The sequence below is a fragment of the Geotrypetes seraphini genome, chromosome 18 (assembly GCF_902459505.1).
Source record: "Geotrypetes seraphini chromosome 18, aGeoSer1.1, whole genome shotgun sequence".
Classification (NCBI taxonomy): Eukaryota; Metazoa; Chordata; class Amphibia; order Gymnophiona; family Dermophiidae; genus Geotrypetes; species Geotrypetes seraphini.
In genome coordinates, this window is record NC_047101.1 from 23,885,683 (window position 1) to 23,908,689 (window position 23,007).

The 23,007-nt window shown below is 41.6% G+C and overlaps 1 protein-coding gene across 1 annotated transcript in view; it reads right to left on the reverse strand.

The window, feature by feature from the left end:
- Positions 1-2,482: 2,482 nt before the first annotated feature.
- The window catches only part of CDX1 (caudal type homeobox 1), a 51,970-nt gene continuing 31,445 nt past the window's right edge, over positions 2,483-23,007 (reverse strand). The window contains exons 2-3 of the mRNA XM_033927263.1: positions 5,217-5,362; positions 2,483-3,789 (exon numbers count right to left, since the gene is read on the reverse strand). Coding sequence (XP_033783154.1) covers positions 3,577-3,789; positions 5,217-5,362 — 359 coding nt within the window. The 3' untranslated portion in view covers positions 2,483-3,576. The remainder of the gene's footprint in view (positions 3,790-5,216; positions 5,363-23,007) is intronic.

Here is a 23,007-nt window from a genome sequence, read left to right on the forward strand (position 1 = left end):
CTAGTCCATCACGAGTAGGGTTGCCAGATTTTCCAATCGGAAAATCCAGACCCCTAGATCCGCCTCCAGGCCGGCCAGTTCCGTCCATCCCCACCCTGTAATGCCATAATCCCCCCCCCCCAGTCCCACGCTAGCCCAGCCTCCCCCCCCCCCCCCCCCCCCCCCGCCTGCAATGGTTGAGCAGGAAGTCTGCACTTGTGCGGACTTCCTCCCTGCCCGATGCAATTGCCATTTACAGCCGATTGTGTCAACTGTACACCACATGAAAAGGATTGGGGGCAGGGGTATAAGGGCAAAGGGTCATGGGTTTGATGCACCACCTTCCCGCAGTACAACCAAAGTGGTTTACATTTTGTTTTATTAGATGCAGGCACTTTATGTGATCGTGCCCTCCGCATTCTGCTCTTCTGCTCTCAGGTATATGGGAAGCGTTTGCTTTATTATTGTTTGAAGTCAGGGAAATCTCGTGTTTGTGAGTTAATCAGAAGGTGGGTGGTTTTAAAAAAAAAAAAATTAATGCATCAGTTTAAATAATTTTTATTGCTACAACAATGGTATCTCTATGATAAAATTGCCTCTGTAAAAATGAAAGAAAGCATCGTGCTAACCTTTTGACCGCAACACCATGTTGGAAAGAAACTCATTTTCACATGAAAAGAGCTTTGGAAACTGAGAGATGTGCTGTGACCTTTTACATTACATTACGGATTTCTATTCCGCCTATACCTTGCAGTTCAAGGCGGATTGCAAAAGATTTGACTGGACATTTTCCAGTGAAGATACAAATTTTTTTATTATTTTTTTTTTTTTAGGGGAGTAGCTGGATAGAATTCTAGGGGAACTTACGGGTTGGATAGTAAACTGACAGTGCCGAACTGTGTGATATTAGCAAATGGAATACAGTTAGAGTAGGTAAGATTACAATCTATTTTAGGGGTCTGTTTACTTGGAAGGTGTTGAGGTGGGATATTTGGGGGAGAATTCTCTGGAGGTAGGTGAAGAGGGGTTAAGATATTTGGATGAATTTTTTGAAAAGCAGGGTTTTACTGCCGAGTGAGGTGATTCACTAGATCGATAGTTACGATTATCTTTCTTTGCTATACCACCTTTCCTCTGTGAATATCATCCTCCATCTCGCATCTATTCTCTCCAAGATGAGAGATGGAGGAGTAACAGAGATTATAGGATCTCATTTTATGCAATGTGCTAAAATAATCCAATGGGGTAAAAAAAACCAACAACCTACCCAATAATTTTACAGTAGCCCACATTGATAAAATCCCCTTACATGAGCTACAAGCTTCAGGATTATTCATCTTTATGCAAAGATTCCTCTAGGAGTTCAAAGAGATGAAGCGGCCATGGTGAATCGTCCTAGGTCCCCAGTAGGCGCCTAACTTAGGCACAGGTATTTAGGTAAAGAAAACCCTGGCATAAATAGTGTGTGTCTAAAGTTAGGATACCTACCAATGCCTAAGCCTACTTAGACAGCGCTAAGCCTGATTCTATAAACACGCCTAACTTTTCTATAATTGTGCTTAGCATTGCACTAGGTGGCATATAATTTTTAGGCACCCTATGTAGAATCAGGCCCTTTAGGCCTTTGAGCATTTACACCTGCCAAATGCAAATAACGGTATTCCATAACGTCAGGGAATGGCCTCGACACACTCATGCTCTTCCCTTAGCCACGCCCCCAAATAACGGTATTCCATAACGTCAGGGAATGGCCTTGACACACTCATGCTCTTCCCTTAGCCACGCCCCCAAATAACGGTATTCCATAACGTCAGGGAATGGCCTTGACACACTCATGCTCTTCCCTTAGCCACGCCTCCAAATAATGATATTCCATAACGTCAGGGAATGGCCTTGACACACTCATGCTCTTCCCTTAGCCATGTCCCCAAATAACAGTATTCCATAATGTCAGGGAATGGCATTGACACACTCATGCTCATCCCTTAGCCACGCCCCCTTAGAGTTGAACGATATGAAAACTAGGCGTGCATTTTATAAAAAAGGGTGTAAGGCAGATCCACAAATAACTCCTAATTACTGCCAATTAAGTGCTTGTTAAGGCCAATAATGGATTGTTATGGCCTAATTAGCTTGTGCATGAATCTATGATCCAGACCCAAAATTGAGTGGCCGATACAGAACCCGGGGTATATGCTTACAATTGTTGCTAAATTCAATGAAAAGCTTGTTGTGAGAAACCCAAGGCTGGATCATGATTACGTAGTTTGGTTTGTCCCACTGCTAATGGTGAGCATTGGGATCTCATCCGAGTCAGTCTTATCACCAGCATTACCACTGGGGGACACACCTGTAAAAGGGCCATGTGTGAGTTCAGTACGTGACAACACAGATTCAAACAGGAGAGGAAAAAAATCAGGAAAGCTAAAGATTTGTTTTAGATACTGTACAAGGTAAATAAAAAATGCCTCTCTACTGTATATATATATATTTATGTATTTATAAATATAATGTAAAAACAAAGTAATGATCCCTTCTCTTTAATTCACATGGAGGACAGAAAACCTGGGCTGGATTTCTGTGTCTGCTTATAGAAAACTGAAACCATGACCCTTGAGGTGGAGATTGTGAACCCAGGGTAGTTGGGTATTAGCACAAGCGCAGCTCATTGTGATAAAGGATCTATGCTACTTTCTGCCAGTTTAACATTTCTGAATACAATTGTACTTATTCCAGTGAACGACTTACTACTTGACCATCTGTCATAAAAACTGATCTTTGATAACTACTGTAGCCTCCTGAAGTTGTTTTTGCCCGCTGTCTCCTTGTCCGTTGAAGTTGGCTGGTCTTCTTTCATCGGAAACATGCTTATCACAGTCCTTCCCAGAACACAGTAAAGGAAATCTCATCTCTTCTCCCTCTTTATGGTATATTGTTCCTACAGTACTTTCCTAAACTTTCTACTTTTTCTGTCATGAATTAACCCTCTCTGTTATTACACTATATCCATTTACTATGAGAAGAAACCAAAAGGTAGGTCTTTGCTTACATCATCTCTTGTCTAAATCTTCTAAACAACATTTTTCCGTGTAAAATCTACTACTATTTTCAATGTCCCCAACCCCATTCACCCCAAATATCCATCTTTCTACATTGTAAAAATATATCTTCCAGATTAATAATTATTCTAAAATATACAGTGACATTAACTATCATATCTTTGAGGAGTTTTTGTTTATACAAATCACACAAAGGTATAAATACAATCCATAGGAAAACAGTTTCTTCTTCTGGGTGTTCAGGAAATGACATCAGCTGGGTCTCATAACTCTAGAGGGACTGAAGTTTGCATAAAAATGGTTGCTGTGGAGGCGCAACTCATAGGTGCCAACTTTTCAAAATGATTGGGGGGTGCTAACGAGAACCCAAATTATCCCTCCCTGGACAGAATGAAAGAAGTTGCTCAGTGCCCACTATACTCACAGAGCTGGCACCTATACCGACTCATAAAAGAGTTGTGATGTTCCGACTCACAAGGGAGTTACTTAGTACGTTCCCATGTGGATTTCAGTGTACGAAATAGATTTATAGCTTCTGTCAAGGCATGTATTCCTCTTTGATAGTCATTGTAGAAGGAGAAACCAAGTTGCTGTTGCTGGTGCTGCTGCTACACATATTTCCGATGCCGCCAGTGGTGCTCACCGAGGGGGGAGTAGGAGTCGTGGTGCTGGCCTGCTGGGTCTGTTGTTGCATCTTCTTCTTGTTCACCTTCCTCTCTTTCGCCCTCCGATTTTGGAACCAAATTTTAACCTGCACAGCAGAGACAAATTAAGGTGAGAAGTAAAAATAAAATAATGTGCTAGGGCGGGAAAAACGGAGAAAAGAAATATTAAGCAACGTATAAAATGAGCCAGAAAGAGTAGGAAGAGGGAGATTCTCTAAATGGTGCTGAAAAATTGCGCTGACTAAAAACCACACAAAGCGCTAGTCCATAAACGGCCCTCAAAGTTGAGTTTCAAGTTTCAAGTTTATTAAAAAAAAATTTTAACCCGCTTAATCAAGTTTCTAAGCGGTGTACAATATAAAATTCACATAAAAACATATTCAAACTGGGGATACTGGATAAAATCCAAGTGTCATAATGAAGCACTGATAAGACATATAGACCTACTTCAGACAATAGGAAAAAGGGGAAGACCTACAATCGTTAAAGAAAAGTGCAACAAAAAAGGGAAAATACAATCAGTTAGGGTATAAAGTAATCATTTTGATTTAATTTTTGTCCTTAAGAGGACAGTTGTTGTCCAAAAGCATCCTGGAACAAGAATATTTTTAGTTTTGCTTTAAATTGTTTTCTATCGGATTCACTGCGCAAATGGTTAGGCAGCGAATTCCAGAGCGTTATTTATAGAATTGTACTTGGCACCGGGAACCATGACTAGCTTTAGGTATGAGGATTAAGACCAACTAAATCCTGCTGTAAATCCTTGCACCTAAATTAAGCACAAATAAACGACAGGAACCCCCGCAGTTCATCCATGACTACGCTCCCTTTTAGGGACCGCATGTAAAATTCATGCACAGATCCCAGCATGCTCAAGTTTCAATTGATCCCAATTAGTGCCGATACAATTGATTAGCACCCAGTTATTGGTGCAAACTGGCTTGTTCTTCAATTCAATTGGGCGTGGAAATTTGGTACACTTCCAAATTTTTGAACGCAATGTTTAGCGCTATTTATCAAATTAAGAACATAAGAATTGCCGCTGCTGGGTCAGACCAGTGGTCCATCATGCCCAGCAGTCTGCTCACGCGGGGGCCCTCTGGTCTAAGACCAGCGCCCTAACTGAGACTAGCCCTATCAGCGTATGTCCTGGTTCAGCAGGAACTTGTCTAACTTTGTCTTGAATCCCTGGAGGGTGTTTTCCCCTATGACAGACTCCGGAAGAGCGTTCCAGTTTTCCACCACTCTCTGGGTGAAGAACTTCCTTACGTTTGTACGGAATCGATCCCCTTTCAACTTTAGAGAGTGTCCTCTCGTTCTCCCTACCTTGGAGAGGGTGAACAATCTTATCTACCAAGTCTATTCCCTTCAGTACCTTGAATGTTTTGATCATGTCCCCTCTCAATCTCCTCTGTTCGAGGAAGAAGAGGCCCAGTTTCTCTAATCTTTCTCTGTACGCCAGTTCCTCCAACCCCTTAACCAATAAGGTGCAACTCTTTGTGTATGCACTGACCTGCCGCTCTGTGAGATTCAGTGTGGCAGCCAGCTCAGCTTTCCTCCTGATGGTAATATAGCGACTGTAATGGAACTCCTTCTCCAACTCTAGGCGCTGGTGGTCGGTATATACCACCCGGTATTTATCTTTTGTTCTGGTTTTACCTAGCAAAAATAAACCATAGAGATTGTTAGAAGATCAACATGAGGAAGCCTGGGATGATGACTACAGTTCCTTTGTCAGGTCCCTTTCTTGAACCATTGCTTGAAGTACTTGCTAAGTTGTTATGGAACCCAAAAGGGAAGATTTCCCAAACCTTGGGGATCGCACAGGCAGGAATTCAGGCCTTAAGTTCCACAAATAAGTCAGGTTTTCAGGACTTCCATAATGAATATGCACATGATAGATCTGCATGAGATAAATTAGCATATACTGGGATTCTAGTGTATGAAATTTACCTCCAGTGTATTCACTGTGAATTTCGTGAGACTCCAGGAGAAGCCTGAGAGGCCCTAAGCCAGGAATGTAGGAGTTCAGGTCTCAAATTCCGCAAACAGGTTATGCTTTTCAGGATAGCCTTAATAAACATGTATGAGATAGATCTGCATACAATGGAGGTAGTTTCCATGCAGATCTATCATGTGCATATTCATTAGGGAAATCCTGAAAACCTGACCTATTTGTGGCACTTGAGGCCTGAACTCCTAAATCCCTGCCCTAGGATCAGGGCCGGATTTAGATGAAAAAAGGCCCTAGGCTATTCCACTTATGAGGCCCTTTCACCTCCCATTTTTAAGTCTGTAAATTACATGAGAGATAATAAAATACATCATTACTGTGATATATATCAATATGTTAAATGAAACGTTGTTATTGGTACTAACCTTTATAAAAAATGTGACACGGATAATAAATAAAAAAAAGTCGAGAACACTTATTTGGACATTTATTCTCAGCACCATATATAGTACTTGTAACAATAACTAATCAAACATAACACACAACATTGCCCCTTCCTATGTCCATAGTGCCCCCAGTGCGTCGTTCCTCACCTCACCCCCCCTACGATGCCCGCCTGCCTCCCATCCCCCTTCCATTGAACACCCCCACATGCCATCCTGCCTGCATGTCTTCCATTAAACCCCCCACCCCCCTCCGATGCCAGCCTGCCTGCGTCCCATCCCCCTTTCACTGAACCCCCCCCACCCCACCCCCACCCCCGATGCCAGTCTGGGCCGCCCTGTCCTGACGGATCCACGTTTTGCCTCTCTCCCCGCGGGGGTGGGCTTTGCCCAGCTGTTTCCGGACTGACGTCTTTCCCTCCCCGATCCTCCTCCCAGGGTGAGAAAAAGAAAGGGAGAAGCCGAGTCGGCGCCCCGTTGCGGCCGGAGCATGTTCCGAAGCGTAGAATTTCTCCTTATTTTCGGTTCAGTGTTTTAGTGTTCACTGTTTTTAGAATAGTGTAATTTTAATTTTGCTAACAATTTGAATGTAGGCCCCTCTTGATCTTGAAGCCCTAGGCTGAAGCCTAGTTAGCCTAGAGGAAAATCCGGCCCTGCCTAGGATACAGATGTAATTGCAATTTGAGGAAGGAAAATTAAACTGTGGCTTTACTAATCCAGCAGTAGGTATCACTTCCTATCAGGAATGCAGAAAATAACATCTTCTAAAATGTTATTTGGCACTGTAAGACCAGAAACATTGAGGTATTCTTCAGTGTATGCTCTCGTTAATGATGCACCATGCAAAAAGAACAGGGAGAACCATTAACTTGATGTTTCCTTTTGGGTTGGTAAATCTCCCACCTTGAACATGGTGAAATATTTTAGAACTTTTTTTAAGATTGCAGTCATCTTTTATGTCTTGCATTTCCCTCTTTTCAAAGAACCTTAAACAACTAACAGCCTGAAAAATGCAAAACGACAAAATAAACATAATAATACAATTCCAAAACGTCACCAATGACATCAGATGGTATTCTTCTGTGCTTTGTAATAGGGATCATATTCACCCCAGGGGTGGGCAACCTTGGTCCTCAAGAATTAAGTGGGTAACGTTTCCTAACCTTTTGTCTCCTTACCCATCCTTTTTCATTTATTTTGGAATTGTATTTAATCAAATTTTTTTTAACCCCCCTCCTTCTCAATTGCATTTTTATGTCATAATTGGTTTTAATGTCCTGTTTGTTGGATTTTTTTTATTTTTCCTATTTTTAATCTTTGTAAATCGTATTGGATTTGGATATTGCGATTATATCAAATATCTTAAATAAACTTGAAACTTGAAAACCACCACCCAATCAGATTTTCACAATTTCCCCAATGAATAAGCATGAGGCCTATTTGCATGCATTGCTTCCATTGTATGCAAATAGATCTCAAATATATTCACTGGGGAAATCCTGAAAATCTGATTGGGTGGTGGTTCTTGAGGACCAAGGTTGCCCACCTCTGTCTTAAAGGAAGAGGAGAGATTTTGGATTTAGGTCATGCCTTTTTTTTCAGTTGTAGCTCAAGGTAAGTCACATACATTAAGAATGTCTTCTGTCCCCAAAGACAGGCTACTGCAACCTGCCTTAAAGTGTTTTGCATATTTTGCCTATTAGAGAGCATTAACTGGCATGTCAGCTTATTTTTCTTTTTAGTTTTTTAATAAACACAAGACAATTCTTGATATAAAAAAAGGTTCCGTACTAAGGTAGACACAACTGCAATCAATTATTGAAAAATCATCTAGTAGTGAGAAACCCCCAAAATACCTTTTGAAGAAAAGAATCTGTTTAACCTTGTTTGCTAATGTACTCTTGTGATTTATTAGTTGACAAGTGAAGAAATTGTTTTATTATGTAGATTGTACGATATGGTTTGTTGTTATCTTATGTATGTTTTACATTGATGTAAACTAGAGAATGACACGGGGAAAAATTCTGTCCCCGTCCCCGGACCACCATCCTCTTCATCGCCCCGTCCCCGCCGTCCCCTTCACCGCCCCGTCCCCGTCTCTGCTGTCCCCTTCACCGCCCCGTCACCGTTCCCGCTGTCCCTTTCACCGCCCCGTCCCCGTCCCCGTCTTCAGCGTCTTCTCCTCTCCATCCCCCCACCCCCAGCACCCTTCACGCGGTCCAGCAGCTCCCTCCCACCGGCTAGCCGTGCATTTCCCTCCCTCCCTCCATTTCCCTTACCTTTTCTTATTGAAACTGGCGATTTCCACAAGGCTATGAGCTGTATTACAGCCGGATCCTTGAAGTCGCGTCGGGTTGCCTGCTAGAAAAGTCTCCGCCGATGCAACCGGAAACAGGAAGTTGTGTCGGAGAAGACTTTTCCAGCAGGCAACGCGACGCAACTTCAAGGCTCCGGCTGTAATACAGCTCATAGGTATGGAAATAGCCAGTTTCAACAAGAAAAAGTAAGGGAAAAGGAGGGAGGGAGGGAGGGAGATGCATGGCCGGCCGGCAGGAGAGAGTGGGCTGCCAGATCGAACGCTCGTTCACTGCACATTCACGCTTGTTCACTGCCCCGTCTAACCATTCACCGCTCCACAGGGCAGTGAATGGCCTTGTCCCCGATCTCGCGGTGACCTTTTTTTTTGGTCACCGTTTTGGCGGGTTACCCACGGCTAGCCACAGGTAACAACCACCGTGTCATTCTCTAATGTAAACCATTTAGTTTTTTGTAAATGGTATAAAAAAGTTTTTAAAAATACCCCCCTTTACAAAACCGCGATAGCAGTTTTTTTTTAAGTCAAGGTATTTTTATTGAAATTTTTGAGAATATAACAAGGCACAGAAAAATGAACTGCATTTCAAATATCACACTCTTGTACAATAACATTACTAAGCGTATATATAAACATGAAACTGGTAAGATAAGTAAGATCATCCTAAACCATCAAACCGATAGTGTAACATTTGAAAAATGAGCCCTTATGGCTAAAAACATTTCAGCATGAATGCAGGTAAATATGATAATAATAATAATAGAAGGGAGAAAGCAAGTAAAAAAATTAGATTAAATTTTTAACACAAGCCGGCATGCTGAATGCTCTGCGCTGCTCCCGATGCTCAAAAGAACTCTATGAGTGTTGAGAGCAGCACAGAGCATTCAGCGCACTGGCCTGCACTAAAAATCGTTATTGCGGTTTTGTAAAAGTGGAGGGAGGATAAATGATGTGCATAAGTGGTGTGTACATCTAGCGGATAATTAATAGAAGAAAGCAAATAGAATACTAGGTATGATAAAGAGCAGGATCAGAGAAAGTTATAATACCGCTCTACAGAACCATGGTCAGACTGCACCTGGAATACTGCGTCCAGCATTGGTCTCCATACCTAAAGAAGGATATAAAACTGCTAGAGAGGGTGCAGAGATGAGCAACGAAGCTAGTGAAAGGTATGGAGAACCTGGACTACGAGGAACGTCTTAGGAGAATGGGGGTTTTCTTCTTTGAGAAGAGGAGACTGCGAGAGGATATGATCGAGACTTTCAAAATACTGAAAGGATTCGACAAAATGGAGCAGGGAAAGCAGTTATTTACAATGTCCAATGTGACACGGACAAGAAGACATAGACTGAAGCTGAGGGGGGGACAGGTCCAGGACGAATATCAGGAAGTTCTGTTTCACGCAGCGAGTGGTGGACACCTGGAATGCTCTCCCAGAGGAAGTAATTGCAGAATCCACCGTTCTAGGATTTAAGGGTAAACTAGATGCACATCTCCTTAAGAGTGGCATAGAGTAATAAGGGTAAGGGTAAATTAGATGCACATCTCCCTTGAGAAGCATACGTTGACATGGGGACTAAAACTAGGCCAGGGTAGACCTGGCAGGGCCTCCGCATGTGCGGATCACTGGACTTGATGGACCCAAGGTCTGATCCGGAGATGGCAATTCTTATGTTCTTATGTTCTCCTTATTGGTTATATTTTCCTCTTGTCCCAAGAGATCAGAACATGAAAACTTGTGTCATCTTCCCTCCACCGCTCATACTTGGCAAAAAAGATACACAGCAAACTGCTTGTTTCCTGCCCAGATTATTTACAGCCTGAATCCTTTTACACCAACCCCCTCTTCTACTAAGGCATGCTAACCGATTAACGCACACTAATCAGATTACAGCGCGCTAAATGCTAACGCATCCATAGGCTAACATGCGTGCGCACTAATCGCTTAGCGCACCTTAGTAAAAGGGGCCTTAATGCAATACTTGAATTTTCATTCCCATTAACGTATGAATTAGTCATATGCGGAACATTATTACATGTTAACCCCTCCCCCCATAGATCATTATAAAAGTCGTCTTTTTTTTTAGTCATGACCGGGATTGCTATGCAGATGATAACATATCATTGGGATCGGCTTAATTTCTCTTTTTGGTGGGCAAATTTATGTTCCACATATAAGAATGAGAAAATGAATGCGGATTTAAGATTGAAGACAAAGTTTTATTTTATTTTTCTTTCCAGCTTATGATTTATCTTTAATCTTATCTATTGTTTTGCCTTTTGTCTTTGTTTTGTTCTATTTCTATCATTTAAATTTCTCCAGAATTCTACTGTTCAACGGCTCCCCCTTCTGCTTCTATTCCTTTCTCTCCTCTCTTCTACCTTCCAAAGTATTTAGATCAATGCTGTCTTGTTAAAATGTTTATTTTATTTTTATTTTTCCTCTAACTCTACTTTTCACTTCTCTATTACCCTCCAGGTACTTTAGTTAGATTGTGAGCCTTCGGGACAGTAAGGGAATTTTTCTAATCTTAATGTATATTTTCTGTAAGCCGCTTAGAACCTAACGGATGTAGCGGTATATAAGAAATAAATTACATTACATTACATTTATTAGGACATGGTCATATATTGAAATTGGTTTGGGGACCATTGACATCTTTTATGAATGCAGTATAACTAAAGTGTTTAATTTGGTTTACTTCTATTCACATCTACGGTGGGTGGGAGGAGGGAGGGGATACTTTGTTATTATATAAGATTAGGATTTGGAAAGTATAAATATGTATTTATTGTATATTATGAATTATTTATTAGATGGGTGGGTGGGATAAAGATATTGTATGTGTATATTTATAAGTTGAATGTGCATTTTTTGCTTTATTCTCTGGTTGCCAATATGTATATTGTGCACTGTTAAGTTTTTTTGGGAAAATTAATAAAATGTTTACAAAAAAAAAAAAAGGGACGGAAATCGTTCCTTTTCATGAAGGCTTTTGGAAAAGCATCGGGGACAGCAGACCTGAAGAGATTCCTCCCACTTCTTCCCCTTCCCCCCCCCCCCCCCCAATTTCTTGGTTTTTTCTTCCACTTTTTTTTTTACAATTGTGAACTATTTCTTTATTACCTGTTTGAAAGGCAGTATAGCAACATTTGAAATAAGCTGAACTAAACTAAAATGAGAAATGTTGATGTAAAAACAATAGTAGCAACGGTGATTTTTTCGTTACACTTGTGAAGTATCAGCGGAGACCTCACCCCCCGCCCCAAGACCAAACGGAAATACAAGGGAAATATTGTAAGAACAGCACATGGGGAGCTAGAAGGTGTGGATGTTTAGGCAGCAGATGCGTTAATTAAAATAAATACATAACCTATAAGACGTTCTGAGCTCTTTGGAATAGAAAATGAATGAAATAAATAATATTAGTAGCCGTGTTTAGCACTTTCCTTGTGATCATTTGTTATGCATGTTTATTAGAGCAATTTATATTATCCCACAGTTTAGAGCTAATCATGGGAAGGAAACTATAATAGGTATATTCATCTTCCCAAAATGATAGATATAAAAAAGATATATGACAAAAGTTGTTCTGGATAAAGAGTTAAACCCTATCCAGATTAGTGGACTCATTGTTGCACTCTATCCCGATTAGCAGAGCGATTGCCTTGTGTAATTTCGCATCCAAGAGTGCAAGAAATCTGTGCAGAAATAATGTATTGATGAATCCACTACACGAGTCTCCAGGGGTTATAGAGGATTCTGTACCACTAAGGATAATTCAGTTTAAGGGTCAATTACATTACATTACGGATTTCTATTCCGCCTATACCTTGCAGTTCAAGGCGGATTACAAAAGATTTGTCTGGACATTTTCCAGTGAAGACACAATTTTTTTTTTTTTTTAAACATAGGGAAGATAGCTGGATAGAATCCTATGGGAACTTACGGGATGGATATTAAACTGACAGTGCAGAACTGTGTGAAAAAGACAAATGGAATACAGTTAGAGTGGGTAAGATTACAATCTATTTTTGGGGTTTGTTTACTTGGAAGGTGTTTAGGTGGGTAATTTGGGGGAGAAATATCTGGAGATAGGTGAGTCTTCTGGAGGTAAGAGACGAGGGGTTAAGATGTTTGGATGAATTTTTTGAAAAGCAGGGTTTTGATTTCTTTTCGGAATGTTTTGAAGTTGTCTGAAATTGTCATCAGATTGGAGATGGAATGGTTGAGTTTTGCTGCTTGTGTTGCCAGAAAGTTGTCAAACATTTTCTTGCATTGTGTGCCTTTGAGTGGGGGGAAGGCGAAAGGGTTCGAGGTTCTTCTGTGTCTTGAGGAGGAGATCTGGTTTAAGCGGTTGTTTAGATAGGAGGGGGAAGAGCCGTGTAACGCTTTGAATACTAGGCAGTGGAATTTGAATTGAATTCGTGCTTGTATGGGTAGCCAGTGAGAGTCTAAGAAGGCAGTTGTTAAGTGATCATATTTTGATCAATTGACTAGACAGGTCAAGAAGGTCAAGGGGATCCAGGCCTATTAGACAACTTTCACTGCAAAAAGAAGGCGCGTTATCCCTTCAAGTGAAAGCACTTTTTTTTTAATATATCCAAGTGAATTTCCAACAGCTTTAGCAGGAGTATCAGACTTTCAGCGCTGCACAGAGCATTCATCTAGGTCCAGGGATCTCAAAGTCCCTCCTTGAAGGCCGCAATCCAGTCGGGTTTTCAGGATTTCCCCAATGATTATGCATGAGATCGATGTGCATGCACCGCTTTCAATGCATATTCATTGGGGAAATCCTGAAAACCCGACTGGATTGCGGCCCTCAAGGAGGGACGTTGAGATCCCTGATCTAGGCTGAGCCACAACTAGCTGGAGTCAACTTCTCGCTTCATCATTAGAAGTGGATTCCAACAAATTTAGGGCCCCTTTTACAAAGCCACAATCCATTACTTTACATTACCGTACATTAGTGTCTTTTATTCCACCAATACCTTACGGTTCTAGGCGGAATACAAAAAGAGGCATTCTGGTCATATCCAATAAGATTACAAGATGGTTCTTTGGTTGGCATTTATTAGGTGCTGGGGATAAGAGGAGGTAAATGGTTATATCATGGGTCTGTCTTGATAAATTTCCTGAAGAGCATGATTTTTAGTGATTCTATGTGGCAAATGCACTGAAGTCCATTCAATTCCGTTGGGATTCAGTGCATTTTTGCAGAAGAATGACTATCACAGCTTTGGAAAAGAGGTCCTTCATTTTATCTGAGCAAGATAAAGCAGCCCTGGGGGGGGGAGGTTTTTTCTTTTTTTATTGAAATTGAAACTATAAGGCAGAGAAATAAAACTAGGAATGGCTTCATCTTTCCAGACGACACAAAACCATTTACTGATTCTAATTGGCATATCCTACTGTCTTTTCTTTTTTTTTCTCCAGGCACAAAGCGGACAGTCCTAGCAATATAGAAGCCTCATACCCAAGATAAGATTGCTTCTCATCAACTTAGGTCCAAGACACAACAAAGGAGTTGTGAGGATATGTCAATAATTCAGCCACGGATATAAAGTTCAAAGTTCACTGTGAGGACTCGAAGACTCGACAATGACTGCGTTTCGGCATCTATGCCTTTGTCAAGAGTCTATTGAGCCGTGACAAGTTTAAAACAATAATAAAAATAATATGAAACACATAATATAAACTAATAAAAACTATAATAAAAATCATTTGAAACACATAATAGGTCCAACACATACCACATGTCCAAGCAGATACTGTATTTTTAATAGGCTTATAGAGAGTCCTTCTCATTTTGCAAAAATCCACAGTGAAAACCTGTTAGAGATAAACTAGATACCAAAGGTAGAGTATTGGATCAGAAAAGGTCAAAGCTTAAAGTTAAGTTGGCAGAAAGTTCTCAGTTTGATTCCTAGGTCAGGACCTGAAGCTGGAAAGGAGATGGGATTTTATATTCTGCCTTTCTGTGTTTATGATCAAAGTGGTTTACACTTCCCCCTCCCCATTCACGGTTTCTGCACTCGTGATTTCACATAATCGCAATTTTTTTCTGGGGAGGGGGAAAATAAAAAACCCATATTTTTTACCACCCTGCCACCTTCCCGGCCTTACCTGGTGGTCTAGAGGGCTTTCGGGGCAGGAGCAATCTTCCTACGCTCCTGCCCCGTGCAGATCGCCATGAGGAAATGGCTGTAGGGAGTTCCCGTCGTAGTCTCACACAAAAAGTCACCGTGCCTCAGAGCGGCCTGCGAGGTTCCTTACAGTCGGTAGGCTGTTTTAAAGAAGAGGAGCCGCATGCTGGACAGGGGGAGCAGGTAAGAGGGTCAGGGGGAGAAAGTAAGGAGTGCTGCTGGACAGGGGGAGCAGGTAAGAGGGTCGGGGGAGAAAGTAAGGAGTACTGCTGGACAGGGGGAGCAGGGAAGAGGAACAGAGGAGCAGGTAAGAAGTGCTGCTGGACAGGGGGAGCAGGGAAGAGGGTTGGGGGAGAAAGTAAGGAGTGCTGCTAGACAGGGGGAGCAGGGAAGAGGAACAGAGGAGCAGGTAAGAAGTGCTGCTGGACAGGGGGAGCAGGGAAAAGGGACTGGGGAGCAGGGAACTGTGTATGGGAGTATTCTGGGATTTTAGAAAGCACATAGACGTGTATGTTATCTTTTTAGATTAAGTGCAACATCATACACTATTCTGCCTTCTCTTCTTTTCTGCACTGTTACTCATATAGAATTATCTTCCTATTCAGTTCAACAGAGAGGCGAACCAGGAACAGTAATCAACAGGGATAACCCAGTGCAAAGTCCAGGATGAACAGCCAACAGAGAAAAGAACAGAATGTGACACCGTTATGACACACCAAAATGGATTTATTCAATGAACATAGGCCCGATGTGGCCATGTTTCAGCAGTTGCCTGCATCAGGGGTGTAATCTTGACTTTGCATAGCACCAAAGTGAATAATGTTGATAGGCACTCAAACAGTCCTTGGTCTTATATATAATAGCATAGTAAATGTTGGCAGTAAAGACCTGTACGGTTCATCCTGTCTGCCGAACAAGGTGGCCAGAGTTGAATCTGGTCCTTTGCACTGGTTCCACTTCTTCAAGTTTATTTATTCTTGATATTCTGCAAATTATATTACAGCTAATTGGCTTAAAATAAAATTATTATGGATACAAATAACTAATAATATTTAAAAAGTAATATGGTAAACCATAAAATAATAGATAAAAACATTGTGTGATACAGTAGGATAAAAGGGATGAAATACAATCTGTAATAGAGAAGCGGGGGAAGGGTAACATATGAAGTTAAGGAATGGTCTATATACTCTAACTGGTGTGATCTATAGTACTAGTTATAAAATTAAATGCTTATGAAAAAGCATCAGTAAATAAAAAAGTTTTGAGATCTTTCTTAAAAATATTGAGCAATGTCTGAAGTCTGAGACGACTTGGAAAAAGGTTCCATAATTCTGGACCCTGAATAGAGAAAATTGAATTATGTATAGACTCAAGGAATATTGCTCTAAAGTTAGGAATTACTAGGCGATTTTGATTGAGAGATCTTAGAGTTCAAAATGGAGTAGAGGGTGTTAAGAATTTACTGATAAATAATGGGGTATCTGTAGAATAGATTTTAAATACTAAAAATAATTTTTTAAGTGATTCTGTGTGATATTGGTAGCCAATGAGCTGATTTTAGTAGTGGTGTAACATGGTCGTATTTTTTTATAACCTGTTATAAGTTTTATGACTGTATTTTGAATCAGTTGAAGTCTTTTGAGTTCCTTTGCTTGTATACCTTTATATGGTGAATTGCAATAGTCTAATCAATTGATGACAAGAGCATGGACCAAGACGTTTATAGCAGAGGGTTGAAGTAGAGAATATAATCAATCAAATATGCCGTAAATCATAGAAACAGTTTCGTACAACTGAGGAAATTTGTGTTTTAAATGAGAGTGTAGAGTCCAAAATTATTCCTAACACCCCCGTTGTGGTAACCAAAGGTATCAGGGTATCGTTTAGTAGAATTGGATATAATAAGGTAGAATTTTTTTATTTCCCCGAAGAGTAAAGTTTTAGATTTTGAAGAATTGATAATTCATTTATTTTGGATGAGCCAGTTTGTTAGGTGTTTCAGTTTGTCATTGATGCTATTGATGTTAATATATCTGAAGGATGAATAATTGATAAGATTTGGTTGTCATCAGCAGAGACAAATGTGGTGAAATCTAACGACTGAAGAAGAATCAGTAAAGGAGAAAGAAAAATATTAAACAAAGTAGAAGATAGTGTTGAATCTGAGGCACACCAGAAGAAAGAGTAAAGTTTCGAGAGGAATGAGCTTCATAGGAAATATTATATGTACGATCATTATGAAAGGATTGAAACCATTTAAAGACTGTATCATTGATCCCAATATCTTGTAGTCTGGATGAAAGAATAGAATGATCTACTAAGTTGAATGCTAAGTTCTTCACGATTAAACCCTGATATGTGCGATATCTCTCTCTCTGCCAATTTTGGGTCACAGAATATAGAAGTCTGCCCAGCACCGGTCCTATTTCCCAACTACTGGAGATACCGTCGAAGCCATCCCAGCCTTGATCCTGATCTGTTTTTGCCATTTACAGGACCCAGACCACAGAAGTCAGTCTAGCATTGGCTTGCTTCCCAGCCCCTGAAGCTGCCGTCAAAATTCACCTCAGTTATGAGGCCATTGAGTTTTGTTTTCATTGGATTCCATTCTTTTCCTACATAATGTTCCTCTGTGTTTATCTCATGCATTCATGAATTCCACCCTAGGCAGTAGCTTGATTGGTTGCTACTCTGGACCTTTTGTGCCAAATTGATCACCATCTTATTCTACTGTTTAAACCACAGTGAAAAATGCTCAAATGACATTTTTTCCCCCTGGAAGGAGGGGAATAAGAATTTTAATACAGCTCCCACAGCACTTTTTACCAGGCAATTTCTACATACTCCTACATATCCACCAAACTACTATTCACAAGAGACGAGAAGGTCACCGTTCAACAGTTTCCACACGATTCAGGGTCTCCTCTGCCACCTCTAAACTCTTCCGTCCATGTGAATTGCTCTGTCACCTTCGGTAACATAAAATGTAAATGTGCTACTGCCAAACTGTTCAGGAATACAGAAATTTCATGATTTTGTTTATGTTTATTAAAATCTTTAGATATCGCATATACAGCCAAAAAGGATCAAAGCGGTTTACAATATAATTCAGTCAAAATTATGAAAATACCTCCATTTAAATAGAAAAGAAAAGAAAGAACAAGCTCCGAACCCGTATAGGGAGGAGCGAAGCCAAATCGGCCGAAGCCGGAGCGAGAAGATGGGAGGGGGGAGGGGGGAGGGAAGAGAAGGAACCAATCAGCGAGGGGGGGGGAGGGGGTTAGGAGAAGAAGGGGAAGCGGAAGGGAAGTCATCCATTTTCCCGACGGAGACCCAGGGAGACTGATCGCTATCACGGGTAGTGGTAGGTAAGCACAGCATATGGGTAGAAGGCTGACATCTTTACAGTGGTTAAGACATGGGGCACGTCGCCTTGCTTGGACGGCAGGGGGCCAGGCCATGATCTTCACAACAAGGTACCGCTGACGAGGGGACACCTCCTTGAACGGGAAGGGTCCGGCGAGCTGGGGAAGCTTGTACAGCGCCCCACATTGTGCGGAATAGAGAGCATGATGCTGTGCGCCTGACCATGTTCCTTATATGTTGCCTGGTGATGTACATTGTGTGTTATGCCATTTTCTGAAGTGCGGTTACAGTGTACAGTTCATCACCGTTCATGCTTGATAATGATGTTACGTTGATAAGTTTGATAACAGTTTATGTAATTGTGCTGTTATGGCTGCGGCCAAATAAATTCCACTTGAGTTGATAAAAGCCTGAGTGTCATCATTGTGCCACGATAGACCATGAAAGGTAAGAGCAACAGTGCTGAGTGCACGATTTGATAACATTTCTAATGCATAATCAAGTTCAAGTTCGCATGCCTCAGCTTCAAATCGGTATTTGGTCTATCCCCAAGCTACCTCACCCCCCACTTTAAATTAAATCACAACAATAAGAACTCTCGCAGAATTCATCTGTTCGCCTTCCCCTCCCTAAAACTATGTCCTCTCAAACGATTCGTCGACAAAAACTTCTCCTTCCAGGCGGCCAAACTAAACTCATGGCTTGCCCAAATTATACTTGACGCCCCCACTTACCTGGACTTCAAAAAAAAACTCAAAACTCACTTATTCCACGGTCAGAATCTCTAACTCTCTCTCGTGCGGCTTCTTCTCCCTTCAATCACTCTTGAACCTCCACCTTCCCCCCCCCCAAGGTACCCTCCAAACCAACTAACTTCCCTGACCGGTATGTTTTTTTCCCCTATACAAAAAAATAAAAAACTATTGTACAATCTTGTATATTCCATGTACTATATTCCTTGTATATTACTCGCATATTCCTTGTATATTCCTTGTATTATATTCCTTATATATTCCTTGTATACTCCTGTATATTCCTTGTATCTCCCTGTGAACTTCAACGACATGTACATTCCAAAAAATTGTTAATTCCAATGTTATCTCGTGTGTAATCTTATTAACTGCTGTGAACCGCCTAGAACTCTCTGGGTATGGCGGTATACAAAATAAAGTTATTAAAGTTATTATTATTATAATTTCCTTTAACATCCAAATTAATAAGACAAAAATTAAAAATTAGTTAATTAATGAATACAAATTAAAAATTATAAAAATGTATAAATGCAGACTGTAGTCCCAGATTCATATCTCATCAATTTAAAAAGGCCAGTTGAAAAAAAATATGCCTTTAAATGTCTTTTCAAATTTTGAAAAGATTCTTCCTTTCTCAATTTCTGTAGCTGATATCAAAGATGCGCTTTGGCAAATGGATAATCACCTGGATAAAACAAAATAGCCATTCACAGAAGAGGAAGTGATGAGACACGAATGGGACCGGCATGGAAAAACCCTTTTCAAGGACTTTGGGTTGATAGATTGCAGTTGACCTGAGATTAGATAACAAATATCATATGTCACACAGGATCTGAAGCCTCTGCGTGCATGATCTGTTGATATCATTTCTGGAACCACAAACTACCACCAAAAGAAGCTTGTTTGAAGAAGTGATGTAAATCTGTGACCCTACACACTTCTGTCATGTTTACAAACTAGAAAATAAAAATAATGAAGCCACCTATGAAAAGCACTGCATGAGATGTACCAGTCTACAGGTTGCCCTAAGCCTTATAATATCAAGGGCTCATTCTCAAAAGGGCAGAAGAAAGTGAATTTACAGCATGGACCACGTCAGCAAGACCAGCTTAATCATAAGGCAACACTAGACAATCAAGCAGAAAAAATAATAGGACACAGTCTCAAACAGTATGAGGCTCATAATCAAAACTTTAAAACGTCGAAAAACCAGCCAAAGTCGGCACTTGGACGTCCTAATAGCAGGGATGTCTAAGTACCAATAATCAAAACCAATTTTCTGGATGTGCAGCAGCACTTCTAAGCTGCTGTGTGTCCAGAGAGCAAAGGAGTATGTTGGGAGGTATATTGTGGGTGGGAATCGGGCAGGCTTCAACCTGGATGTACTGCAGCAATAATCAAAGATTTCCAAAAGGGAACTTAAATGCCGGCAGTTAGTCCTGTTTGAGTTATGTCTAAGTTCTACAAAGGTGCTCAAACTGACAAGAAGACCACTGCAGGATTTAAGGCATAACTCCCCCTTACTCTTCCAGTAGTCATGACCCCCTTCTCACCACCCATAGAGTGGGGAAAAAAACCCCAAACCCATAGGTTTCCCATCAGCTGATCGCGGCAGAAGGAATCCCCATCAGCTGAGCCATTTTGGGGGATTCCTGGTGGCTCAGCTGATGGGGATTCCCCCTGCAAGGATTAGCTGAGCCATGGAGCCCTACATCCCTCCTCCTGATATCCTCCACATCCCCTCTGACATCCTGACATTACCCTGACATCCCCCACATCCCCCCTCATATCTTGACATCACTCTATCTCCCACATCCCCCCCTTCACATCCCGACATTGTCCTGATATCCTATGCCTCCCCTGACATCCCATGACATCTCCACCCATCTACATCCCCCTAACATTCCTATGGCCCCCTTCCACATCCCTGGATCCTCCCCCCATTCGGAAGAGCAAATGGCAAGAGGGAAGCTCACTCCCTTCTGCCTACAGGGCTAAGTGCTGCAGATGAAGGGGCTTCCTCTTCCCAATGAATCTTGGAATGCAGTGGGAGAGGTCGAAGGCCCTGATTGGCTCAAAATGGCCATTATGAGCCAATCAGGGCCTTTGGCTCCTCCCACTGCATCCCAAGATCCCACTCTCGGAAGTCTTACAAAAGGAGCTTCTTGTGTGTCGAATGACTGAAATGTTTGTATCATAAACTTGTGCTTTTGGTATGAAAAAAGTAGATTTTCATGTTGTACACTTTTAATTTTTAATATGTTTCCTTCATGCATAAAAGATATTAATTTAAACATTACATTAAAATATCCTGATTTTTTAAATGGGCGAGCAGAGTGAAGAGTGGTATAGTGCTCCCCCGCGAATTCATGATCCCGGTCATTTGTGGTATTTTTCAACCGTGAAGGGGAGGCAGGAGAGGGCAGATGGAGAGGCAGGATAGGGCAGCCAGAGTGCCAGTGAGTGAAGGAAATCACTCGCTGTATGCTCCGACCGCCTCTTCCTGTACTAAAGTTGGGCCTGCATTTAGGCAGTAAAAATAAGGAATACGAGTACAGAATGTCAGGTGCAACTCTGGGAAAAAGTGAACAAGAAAGGGATCTGGGTGTACTGATAGATAGGACCCTGAAGCCGTCGGCACAATGCGCGGCAGCGGCAAATAAGGCAAATAGAATGTTGGGCATGATAAAGAAAGGAATCTCGAGTAGATCGGAGAAAGTTATAATGCCGCTTTATAGGGCAATGGTCAGACTCCACTTGGAATACTGCGTCCAACATTGGTCTCCCTACCTAAAGAAGGATATAAAACTGCTGGAGAGGGTGCAGATGCGAGCAACTAAACTAGTGAAGGGTATGGAGAAACTGGAATATGAGGATCGACTTAAAACACTGGGATTGTTCTCCCTTGAGAAAAGGAGACTGCGTGGGGATATGATCGAGACCTTCAAAATACTGAAAGGAATCGACAAAATAGAGCAGAGAAGATTATTTACATTGTCCAATTTGACACGGACAAGAGGACATAAAATGAAGCTAAGGGGGGGCAAGTTCAGGACTAATATCAGGAAGTTCTGCTTCACACAGAGAGTGGTTGACATCTGGAATACTCTCCCAGGGGAGATTATTGCAGAATCGACAGTCCTAGGCTTCAAGGGCAAACTAGATGCATATCTCCTTGAGAGAGGCATATAGAGATATGGTTGGCTATAGGGTAAGCCAGGTGTATACCTGGCAGGGCCTCCGCGTGTGCGGATCACCGGACTTGATGGACCGAAGGTCTGATCCGGAGATGGCGCTTCTTATGTTCTTATGTTCTCACCAATCAGGAGCTGCGTGTCAAATCAAATGCAAAAGGTATCCCCACCCCACCAACCCATGAGGACTACCTTACAATCTCTGGTGGTCTAGTAGTGTAATGATGGCAAGACTGATGGCCGAGTTGTGACAGCCATTTTGAGAGCATAGCCAGAATGTGCAGGAGTAGCTGAGCATCACTCCTGCCCTAACTACATCCTTAGACCTCCAGGGATTGTAAAATAGGCTAGGGATGCCTACAGAAGACGGAGGAAGCACTCATGGGAGTGTGGGAAGAGGGGCAACTTTTAGAGGGAGGAGGATGGAGGGATGGAGACAAATGGAAGAAAGCACACATTTTTGCCTTCCATCCAAAACACACGGACGGCCATTTTCGATATGACATCCAGATCCGAGTTTGGACATCTGGCGGAACACGCACAGAAATCCAGTACCACACATGCCCATTTTTAAAACTGTAAAATATCTATCCTGCTTTTTGGAAAATGGCCATTTTTCAGATGTGCATCTATCTTTTTGAACCATTTTCGAAAAAAGCATGTCCAAAAGAAAAATGCATAAAACAAACCGGTGGGATGTAGGAGAGGTCAGCATTTGTAGTAGACTGGCCACACAGACGTCCCAGCAGAGCAGTGGGGCACCTCAGGGGTCACTGGAGTGAACTTCACATAAAACCCACCAAATACCTACTGTACCCACTTGTACATCACACCAATAGTCCTTATGCCAGCAGGTGTCACATATTTGTGGATAGAGTAGGTTTTTAGTGGGTTTTGGTGGGCTCACACCTTCCACCACAAGTGTAGTAGTTAAGAGTGGGATATTGGCCTGGGTCCCCTTCTCATCAGTCCAATGCACTGACCACCAGGCTACTCCAGATACCTGCTTGCTGCTCTATTAGGACTGGCCATAGCATCCAAGCCTGTCAAATTGGCAGGTATGTACTGTTTCATTTACATCTTTGGGAGGGGGGGAGGGGCATGTTTATATCCCTCCAGTGATCATCT